At 36.8% G+C, this 11,484-nt stretch overlaps 1 protein-coding gene and 1 long non-coding RNA gene across 2 annotated transcripts; both read right to left on the reverse strand.

The window, feature by feature from the left end:
* Nucleotides 1-598: 598 nt before the first annotated feature.
* Nucleotides 599-4,207, reverse strand: LOC110895104. Its single transcript, XR_002566895.2, has 3 exons — nt 3,302-4,207; nt 1,947-2,036; nt 599-959 (listed from the first exon to the last, which is right to left on the reverse strand). It is a non-coding gene; the product is annotated as an uncharacterized LOC110895104 (long non-coding RNA).
* A 6,219-nt stretch (nt 4,208-10,426) lies between these two features.
* Nucleotides 10,427-11,272, reverse strand: LOC110892967. Its single transcript, XM_022140096.1, has one exon. The coding sequence runs from the start codon at nt 11,270-11,272 to the stop codon at nt 10,427-10,429; it is 846 nt and encodes a 281-aa protein (XP_021995788.1).
* Between the last annotated feature and the right edge of the window lie 212 nt (nt 11,273-11,484).

An 11,484-nucleotide genomic window follows, 5' to 3' on the forward strand; every position in this document is an offset into this window, starting at 1 on the left:
CCCGAGCGGGTGGCAATACGATCGGACGTGTCACACCCCGATATTTTCACGTATTACCGGTGGGCCCGTTCGTTCCAGATTTAGGAGCCCAGTAAAAGCTACCTGTACTTGCTTGGTTGTATACGGCTGTGATAAATTGTATAAATTGCTCAGGTAAATACTTTTAACTTATTTTCCCTTATACGGGCTTGGGATATGGTATATAAAATACCGCTTGGTCGGGCATTGAATTTTTAATTATATGAAGCTTAATTGATTGAAATAACCCGTTTAAATTGTTTTGTTTGCTTAAAGCTTTGGGGGGTTAATGACCATGTGTAACACCCCGAAAACGGGTTTGGTGATTAAATCCCGTTAATACTAAAGACGGGGAAAGTACCGTTAGTGGTAAAAGTAAACTGGTAAGTATTAGGAATTTATTTAAATAATCCTAATATTTATTTAAAGTGAATCAGAGTTTTCAAGAAAAATAGGATAGATAAAAGGCCCAATTTAACGGGACTTAAAGTAGAACGGATTATGATTTCCCGAACCCACTAAACTGACTAGGAAATAAATAACCTAGTTAGTTGGTTGTCTTGTGTTAAAGCATGAATAGGGTTAAAATGCAACTAGATTATAAGTTGTACAAAATAGAAGGGCCTAAGTTGTAAGAATTGAAACTATAATATTAGTTTTAATAAAAATTAAAACCAAAGCACCATTTTGAAGGTGTTGGTCGTACAGAAGAAGAGCAGGGGCGACTCCCCACTCTCAAACCCTAAAAACTCACTAAGCTTGCAAATTGAAGGCTCAATCTGTCACACCCCGAAATATCAGAGCTTGGCGTGACTGGACAGGTATCTTCATTGCACAGCGGAAGCAAAAAGCTAAGACTTCTAAACAATGAACGCCCGCTAAGTACTCGAATTCCCATGGGTTCCTCTATTCCAACCGTTCCTTAGTTTTAAAAATGCAACCTGAGAAAGAACATGCGAAAAATCAACAAAAAGTTGAGCGAGTTCATAGTTTGTTTTGAAAAGATTTAAAATAAATCTTTTTGATAACCGGTTTTAAAGTTGTTGAGAAAATTATAGTAAAATTATTTTCTTGGCATGATATAAGAAAAACTGTGAGTCTAGCCCACAAGAGTCTTTGTGCATTGCACGAGAGAGAATGGGCCGAGCCCAAATGAACCTTTGTAAGCAGGATCAGCGCGTCCTCTTACTTAGGTATAATTTGAAAAACGTTACCAAAGTTTGTAAATCCATGTATTTGTGAGTTTACATCAAATGAATCTTAAAAACATTTGAAAGTTCAGTTTATAAGTAGGTATGTAATGCGTCTATGAACATGTTGATCATTAATGTATAGCTAAGACATTAATATGTGTGCCGACATAGGAAGCACTCAACCCGGTAGACGATTTAAGTGTCGATTCACTTCGACAGGGACACAAAAGCACTCTAAGTGGCCGCACAAGGACCGTGAGTGGGGCTCGCCCGTACCCGATAGATCTACCCCCTGTTCCGTGGTCCTTAAAAGGATTAATGGTGCCTAAGTTAGCGCCTATTCGCACGTGATCCAAGAGTTCATTCCATAGCTTAATCATACCCTAGTTAATATGTATTTCAAAAGAAAAAGGGGGACATAAACCCATTGGGTTGTCTCGTTGTTCGTACGCAGAACAACCCAGTCCCGTTGTAGTAACTAGGACATTCCTGTCACTAGTCATGAAAATCATGCACGTTTGTGAAAATACGCGTTTGTTTTGTAAAACCGGTATGTTTAGTATAAACCGTTCGTAAACCATTTGAGTTCCTTGAAATCCATTCGCAATATGGTTTAGAAATATGAGTTTTCGTTCAACGAAAAGTTGTTTATTTTTGCAAAATTTGCATGTCTTTCCACCCCCGAAAACATTTATAAAAATGTAAAACAGTAAAAAGTGGGGGTTATGAACTCACCTGGATATTCCTGTGCAAAGCTAGCTTAAAGTGTGATTCCGTAGTGTCGTTCCAGAAACGTGAATTAGTTAGCGTGCACCTATGACATTCCTACGAAGGGATACTTATGAGTTTTCTAATTTAAACATAGCTAAACTACGTGTCCGAGCTCTACCGAGTCGTTAAAATAAACGACTCTACAAAGGTGTTGTTAGTTTGAATTAGAATAACCAATCTGTGGTTATTTGATCCCGTTTATAATCGGGATAAATCTAAGTCTCGGAAACGACTTAGTTTTCCGAGTGATTTAGAATATATATATATATATATATATATATATATATATATATATATATATATATATATATATATATATATATATATATATATATAACCAAATATATATATACGGAGCCGTGTTAGTCGTCGCGTGTAGAAGGCGTAAGTCGATAATGATACGTATTTAAAACGTTGTATATGATACGGTAACATGCCGTTGTCGTTTTCGTAGGATGGAAATAGGTAAATATATATACATATATTTATATAATAAAAAAAACTTGATGTTTGAAACGACTATCAACAAATATACCATTGTTATAAAAACACCCGAAAATATTCGCATCGTCGACGCTTGAAATGAATATAACAACTATATCTAGTTCTCAAAAGCGTTTAAAGTTGACGTGTGAAATAGACATTCGTATTCGCGATATTTGAAATAAATATAGACTAGTATATTCATGTTATAAAGATGCTCGGATTATCGTATACTAAATGTTTGGAATTTATAAATTCCGGATTCCGTCGTTTGAAATAAATATAAAACAATTATATTTGTAAATATAAACGACATTTAAAATAAATATAAATAATTATATTTATTTTATTTAAAAAAAATATTATACGAATAACGACGTTTAAACGAAATGTAACTAATTATAGTTTCGTTGTGAAAGTTTACGAGGTTTGGGCGTTTGAAATAAGTATAAATAATTATATTTATTTTAGTTTAAACACCGGTTCTTGTTAACTTATAGCGTCGTAAAAATAAATGTGTCTTCTTATTTATGCTATAAGAAAAGCTCGAATTTCAATAAGCGTCGTGTAAACAATGAAATTACGTTTTGTATTTCGGGTTTTTATCGGAAAACGGACAGCGTTTCCTCTGTTTTTAAAAGATCCCGACAATCGAGTGTCGTTTTATTTTGTCAAAATTCAACAATATTCAACAATCAATATATATAACTTTTGTCAAATTCCAAAACGTAATTAATCACTAATGTATAAACGTTATTTAGTCGGGTCGAGCTCGGTTCGCGTAAAATAAAAATCTAAAGATAACGAAAAATTATCTTGCTACGTCTAAACTTTACCGGGTCCTGAGTTGACCGGGCGTTGACCAAAACTGAACTGAGTTGACCAGGTTTGCCCGAGTTGACTCGGTTTGACCGAGTCAACCCGAACCATGAACCTAACCGCTGCTGACTTATGTTGACCGAACCGAACCCACTGGCGTGAACCGTGACCCAAAGTCTCTGAACCGAGACCCGAATCCAACTGCTACAAAGTAACTCGAACCAAACACTTCCGCTTCCATTGAACCTGATTCTGTCACCTAAACTGGTGTTTAATTTAACCGATCCTGAACCAAACCGAACTGAAGGTTGAACCACCTTCGCCGACCCGAACTCGAAGTAAAGCAACCACACTAACCACTAGAACCGAGTCCACGACTTGAATCGAAACCGAGTCTAAGCAGGACCTATTCACTATCGCCACCGCTGTTGTAGCTCCGATGGTGCTGCCGTCGGCCACCCCAACACATCATAATCATCACCGTCATCTCGTATCATCATCATCTTCATCATTTCGCCGGAAAATCGGCCGAAAATCGAGGTTTTGGGGTCGAATCTAGAAGAAAACGAGATGAAGATGACCTTTACATGTTGTCCGTACACCATCGAGGCACCGCCGCCGCTGCCGCTGTGTCCCCTTTCTTCCCCGATTTCTCTCCTTTTCGTCACACCTCTCTCTGGTTCTCTGATGTCCACCGTTTGCCGTCTTAAGCCACCACCCGAGGGTGGTGGTTGGTCGTTAATCGTGAGCAGGGGGTGTTGTGCGAGTATAGCAGCTAGGGGGGTGGCAGGTGTTTGTTTGGGGGGTTTGTCGGAGGTGCAAGAAGACCGATGGCCGGTCGGAGCCCTCCGATCGCCGGTGCTCGGTCACGAGAGAGAAGCAGGGAGTGGGGGTTAGGGGTGTGGTGTGCGTGAATGTTGTTAGGGTTTTTCAAAATGCCATCTGATCATAAGTGTCCATTATATACATAGGGTTTTTAGTAAGTGGGCTGGGCCTAAAAGCCCGTTAGCGCGTATCTTGAGTTTTGTGTGGTCCATTAGCATTTTCTGAAGCCCGTTGTTTAACCCGATTACCGTAAAATGTCGTAAAATATATTGTTTAGTCGAGAATACTCAAAGTTACTTCGATATTCGATATTTGAAGCGTATATATATATTTTTTTTGTCAGTTGCGCTTAAACGCGTAAACTGCTTCATTCCTTGTTTCTGATCCGTTTTCCGATCCGATTTCGACTGCGGATACTAAAATTTCATACGGAACTAAATAGAACGTAAAATTTATGTTTTAAAGGTAATACGCGTGTCCGATGCTTCCGTTTCGTTGTCGGTGCGTTTTCTGCAGTCGCGTTTTTCATTCTCGTTTGCGTTTTATGTCGTTCAGAAGCGTGATAAATTAGTTAACGAAACCCATGAGTATGAATTATACATATAAACTTCGTATTTGTTGGCGTTTTCAGTAATTTGTACGGTGTCAGTTCGTTATCGCTTAATAATCAGTAGATTTCACGAAAATACTCATACGCGCACTGTAACGTCCGATCAGCGTTCCTAGGCATACCAAGAGCCTAATTAAGTTAATTCGTGCCTTAAACACTATTTATTATCGGCTGAAACGTTTGTTAATCATGTAATTAAAAGCCGTTAATTACCGGTTGTCACACAATCCAAGTCAAAATCGAAATTAAAGTGTAGATTATTGATCCTCATCACAAGAGGATTACAAGGTATGTAAAATTTCATGAAAACCTTCAACTTGAATTTCTCATGTAATTGGGAAAATCTGAAACTATAATTGGATGTGTGTCTTATGATGATTTAGGAACAACTATAGTGTCTAGGGACAAACCCTAGACAAATACAAGTTGAAATCATGTGAGATTTTAGTAAAATCCATAATCACCATTGTAGGTGATTAGTGGGTTATGTAGATTTTAATAAACACTAGGAAATTGGGTGATATTCTAGTGTAATTTGACAATTGTGAAGTGACTTCAGAATTATAGAAGTTAACAACTTTGTAAGATGGTTGGTTTATGTGAAATTAGGGCTAAGAGATAAGCTAGAGACTTGATAAATAAACATGTGAAATTCTGCCCTTAAAGTGTTTGTTGAAATGCCTCAAAGAAGGCTCGAAACTAGAATTTTTGTAGTTAAAACACCTAATTGTGATGTTTTAGCTATTATGCAAAATGTGATTAAAAAGAGTTCTAAATGTGATAAACGTGGTTAGAACTTTGGTTAAAATGGTAGTCTAAAGATAACGCCTACCGGGTAATTAAAGAACGCTAAAACTAGTTGATGAACTCGATTATGCAATTAGTATACAAACGGGCATTTGACTTTTAGAAAAAGTCAAACTGACATACGATGTGATGAATGATAATTAGACATAGAAAATAAGTGAGGTGGAATAGTCGTGATTGTTATTGACTAATTTAACCGCCTTGTAAATGATGGATAATAGTTGGCGCTTAAACAAGCCAGGTGAAGCTTGGAGTGAAAGCGGGTCAAACGAGTCAAGCATAGAAGAAAAGCGTAGCTCAGATGCAAGGTAAGTGTAATTTACACACTTATGTAGAATACCCGTTTATTCGATACAATGTAAACGTGATAACAATAATACTGGAAATATGGAAATTTGTCAAATATCGACTAATGTAAATCAAGGTTAAAAGGATACCCATGGCGTAAGCCGAAATGGGTTGAATTTGTAAGAAAAGAGTGTAAAAGAAAAAAAAGGGGTATGGTAATAAAATCCGGGATGGGATGGATGTATGAATTGGAGATCAAAAACGATGTTTTTGATTAAATAGATAATGTGGGCATATACTCCAAACGGGTCGAATGGTGGTGATAACACCATTTGACAATATCGACTAATGTGGTTGTCAAGTCTTATGTTAACAGGACCAATTAGCAAATTGGATAATTACGTCACCATTGATGGTGTGATAATGAAAACGAGGTATAAATCGGGTCTACTTATTGATCCGGGCCAGGTACGCATAATTATGTTGTAGTTAAGAATGCTATTTTGGTCGAATAATTTGAGAGAGTGTCCTTCGTCGTAAAAGGACCAAAATCGACCAAAATGCCCTTGTAGGCTAAGTTGAACAAACAACCCTTAAAGGTTGTTTGGAAGCGAATTTCATGATTAGATAAATACTTAGAATAAGTATAGAAGTTGAAAGATGTAATATGTTAGTCAAAAGGCACTATTTTAGTTTTTGCCGTAAATTAATGAACCAAGAGGTAAAAATTTGGTTTATATTGATCACCACATTAAACTCACCTTAAATACAGTTGTGGTGGGAGATTTTAGGATAAGAAATGTGGTGATGGAATGTTAGAAGCAATCGAAAGCGTTTTTAGGCTCGAAAGTGCTTAATTACCCTTAACGGGTCAAAATAAGCATCCAAGTAAAAATGGGTTTAATTTGAGTAATAAACCGGCGATTAGAATCTAATATGATAGGTAACATTAAGTTGAAGAAGTATATGTGATATAAGGGTCAAATAAACACGTTTGATGGTGAAATCACAAACGGGTCAAAATTGGCAAAAAGGGGTAATAAACCGAAGAGTTAAAAGTCTGAAAATTTTATTATGTTGGATGTTGAATTTTAACTCCATTAGATGGAGAATTAAATTACGGACGCGTAGGAAAAAGAATCGCGTAAAACGGATCTATAACGAAGAAGTTATGGCCGTTTTCGTAAAAGCCGGTCGTACTGAGAATATGCAGCAACCAGCTGCAACAATCTGTCAAAAAGAGACCGTGGCGTAGCGCCACGGCCATGGTCGCGCGTGGCGACGACCTAATTTCTGAAAATATTGATTTTTCTTGTTTATTTCGAATATTTGCCCGATTAACTTGTTGTACTTGTTAAATAACTATCAAAACTGACTTCTAAGTTGGTTTTGATCATAGGTGAATGTCGAGAGTGCACGGATGGAGATCAAGCGTCGAGCAAGAACCGAACACGAATACGAAATAAGCTTCCGCGCTATGTATCGTTATTATGTTAAACGACGAACGTACACGTGATATGTTGTATACATTTAAATTATAAAAAGTTTTTAACAAACCCGTAATTTCCAATGCATATATAATCTTAATTAGATGATTGTTTTCGTAAAACCTTAATTTATAAGAACGGGTGTTACACCATGTCCCGGATATCCTTGGCATTATTTATAGAAATGGCCACGACCTAAGCACGGGGTGTAGGCATACACCCGTCAGTGTATATATAAATAAAAAGGTATAACCGCCGGTTTCGAGAATAACTCGCCGCGGGACTATATCATGTGGTGTGTCAATTAAACTTTAACCCGGTATTCAACCCGGGCTACTAAACGTATAACGAACATGTAATTCTTTTACAAGTTTATATATAAATAATTATCCCAGGTTATAAAAATATTTTGTGCCTTGTGCATTCAAATCAATTTTCCTAAAACGTTTTCAAAATGAGTCAGTTGATTGTATTTACCAGTGTAAACTGACGTATTTTCCAAAAAGGTTAAGTGCAGGTACTAGACGGAATAGGCTGGCTACTCCTAGCATTAATTAAGAGTCTTGCAAGCTTAGATGTTAAAATCTGTTGAACAATTATCTTTTATTTGATCCGTCTGTGGATCCTTTACATTCCGTTTGTAATACTTTGATATTACTTTATATCGGTTTGTAATATTTTATCTTTTGCTTCCGCTGTGCAATAAATTGTGTTGTTTGACTATGACGATATCAACTACGTCACGATACTCCCCACCGGTAATACGTGGAAATATCAGGGTGTGACATGACGGCAGTCAGATCGGACGGCAATCCGTCCTGGTCGACCTGATCGTCTTACACTTGGTTGTTTTGATAGTTTTGTAGTTTTATCGAGACGGTGTGATAACGTGATAATCAACAGAACCCCATCTTGACCCAAGTGACCCGATCGAACAGGAATCACCCAAGTTCAACCAGTTAACCGGTTCAAGACAGTTGTTCTTGCTTAACCCGAAAATCGGTGGTCTTGTGGATAGAATATAGATCTTGAGCTAAGACAACACTAAGAACGAGTAGAGGTCAGAACGAGATCCGATTCCATCGGTTTTGAGTGCATTGAGTGTAAAAGAGTTAAAAGAAAGTTAGAAACCATCTTTCAATCCTTTTTCACCATGAATATATTCAGATCTATGCGAGATCTTTGTTTATTTGTGTGGAAATCATTCAGATCTAAGTTGTTCTTGGTGGATTGAAGCCAAAACATGAAGTTCATAAGAACACCATGATGACATTATCCTATAACACCTCAAATCTAGTGATTTCACGGTTAAAAGTTAAGATTCAAAAGATAGAAAGGTGTAGGAGTGCGTGTAGATCAAGAAAGTACAAGATTTAGGTTGAATACTTACAAGAATCGCGAGAAATCTGGAGAAATGAGGCAAAGAGCGAGCTGGTCGGACAGAGAGTGCAAAAGGTGAAGTGATGATGTGACAGGGGGTATTTATAGGGTTTCCCAAAAAGGAAAGTGGGGGAAATGAAGAAGAGGGTGGTTGGTCGATCGGGTAGTAGCCCGATCGGGTGGCACCTCGATCGAGTGGCACCTCGATCGGGTGGCAGTCCGATCGGGTGGCAGCTCGATCGGCTGACCACTCGAGTGAAGTGCTTGGCTTGATGAGTTTTGCGTCTTCGATTCGCGTGTTGAGCGTTGCGATGCGATAGAGTTTCCTATTCAAATTACTTTTAATCCCAACTACTATATCAATATACAATCATCCTAACTTAACCTGCGTTTAGTGTTTGCGATTCAATTGCGATTGCGTTTCGATTAATCACCACATTATAACCTAAATAAACACGCACAAGTAACACATAAATAGCACACACACGTAAGACAATATCCAGAACGCATAATTCGAGTTGTGAGTGCGATTGCGATAAGCGATTAAGCGATAAAACATGTGATAAATAGCGAATAAACCTCAATTGATAATAAGTACTCCACATAATACAACTAATGCGATAAAATTAATAGACTATCTACAAGTCAAAGAAGTCAAAACAGGAATTGAGCAAGGAGTGACAGATCGCAATTAGCAATCTTTTCATCCTTTGACTTCAATCTTGACTTTGACTTTGACTTCCGAAACACTTACACAACTCAAATAAAAAAAAAATACTTTCTCAAAAATTGCCAGAAAACAATTTGATCCTATTTTTAGCTGTGTTAAGGAAAAGTAAAATTTATATTGTGAAACTGGAATAAACATTTATTCTATAAGTTAAGAGACAATAGAATTTGGGCAGATAATGGTGATGTATATAGCAAAAGTTAGGATACATCTTCAATAGTGTTGTTAATTGTATATGTATATCTTCGAGGCTTGAATCCTTGGTCACAAATTTACTAGTATGTTAATTGTTTGATTAGAGTTTTTGTGTTTGTTATGGATTGACATGATTCGTGCTACATAATTTGATAAGAAAAGAGTGCTTGAGCGATGAATTGTTTACAGAATACGATCAACTCAATGTTTCGGTGCATAATAGTCAAGTGCACGTTGATGTTGATGAAGACGAGGTTGAAGCACATGGTACTGCATCGGATCGGGAATACATGACTCAGTTACGAGATGAGATTGCTGAGCAGTTAATGCAAAACATGGATACAATGATTTAAAAAAATGTTATTGTCTTTTTTATGAATATTATTTCAGTATTGTATAATTACTCCCTTCGTCCCATTATAAGTGTCCATATTTCCTTTTTTATTTGTCCCACTTCAAATGTCCACTTTTAAAATTTACTAGCAAAATTTCAAGTTTACCCTTACCCTTTGACATAGACAACTTGAATAAAAAAATATAGGTGGACCACATACTAGAAGAGAACAAGACAAAAAAAAAAAAAAATCCATCTTTCATGTTTGAACGAGTACATCATTTTGTTATCTAATGATTCATACACTAACTTGACAACAAGACAAAAGATTTTCCATCTTCAACTTTTCTTTACATGCATATGCTGTTGTACAACACAAAAGACTTTCCATCCTTTCCTTTGCTTCTTTTTTTTCTTTTTCATTGCTGTACAACACAAAAGACTTTCCATCATTTCCTTTGCTTCTTCTTTTTCTTTTTCATTTCTCTAGTGAGCTAAATGTGAGACTACTTCATTAATTAAATTGCTATCACACTCAATTTGCAAAGGTAATTTTCCTTGACGTTCCAATTTACCTTTACCAATATGTGGTGTTTGATAATGGTTGCTACCATGCACCTTCATGATTTCTTTCATGCATGCTTGTAGAGTCAAAAAGACATTGTTAAGCTCATGGGATGACAATTTTTCAAAAGAGGTTTGGACTGCATGAACCAATTCATCTATTGATCCCAAAACCTCTTGTTCTTGAAGTGATTGAATCGCGTGAAAAAACCCGAGATCTAACACATTTAAATCTGGGCTATTTGGTGGTTGAAAACGAAGTCGAATATCAAACCCATCTCGAGATGCTTCTTGAATAAATTGTTCATCGTCAATATTATTATGTGGCTTCGCATTGTCTTGTTGAATAAAAATTGGACCTGTATGACCTTGTGGCCATTTATCCCTTATAGCCGGTAGTACTTTATCAATTAACCATGACCTCGTTACTTCTTTAATCACCGATAAGATAGGCTTAGTCTCTAAAGTTCCCGCAACACGATTCTTACTTGAACGTTTTGCGGGTTCAAGTTTTGTGAAAGGAAAGATACCTATCTTTCCCGAAAAACGTTCGTTACCCGACGTATCAAATCTTGGCCGTGCAACCGCGGCTAGAAACATGACCTTTGTGATAAACTTTTTTGATTTACATGTTCTTAATGGCTCATCCTCGCCAGGTAAAAGGTAGTAACGTTTTGATGGTTTTGACAAGTAAAACCATTTTTCATCAATGTGAACCACGTTAAACATATCATAAAATGAAGGAGTAAACAAAGATGGAGCAATCATTGATAGACAAAATTCTAACCTTGCTTTTTATTCTCTTCTGTCAAAGTTGGCCTAATAGCATTTGTGTGTGCTCGAAGTTCACCTTCTTTTATTCTTCTATGCACCGTTGATTTTGGAACATTGATTGCTTTTGCAATTGATCGGATAGTGGTTCGACGACGTAGTGGTATTTGTGAAACTTGATCTAAATTGATTTGTATCCTTTTTTGTCT

This window comes from Helianthus annuus, chromosome 12 (assembly GCF_002127325.2).
Source record: "Helianthus annuus cultivar XRQ/B chromosome 12, HanXRQr2.0-SUNRISE, whole genome shotgun sequence".
Classification (NCBI taxonomy): domain Eukaryota; kingdom Viridiplantae; phylum Streptophyta; class Magnoliopsida; order Asterales; family Asteraceae; genus Helianthus; species Helianthus annuus.

Excerpts from the sequence above, each read along its gene's own strand:
- LOC110892967 (XM_022140096.1), bottom strand. The coding sequence starts at position 11,272 with ATGATTGCTCCATCTTTGTTTACTCCTTCATTTTATGATATGTTTAAC.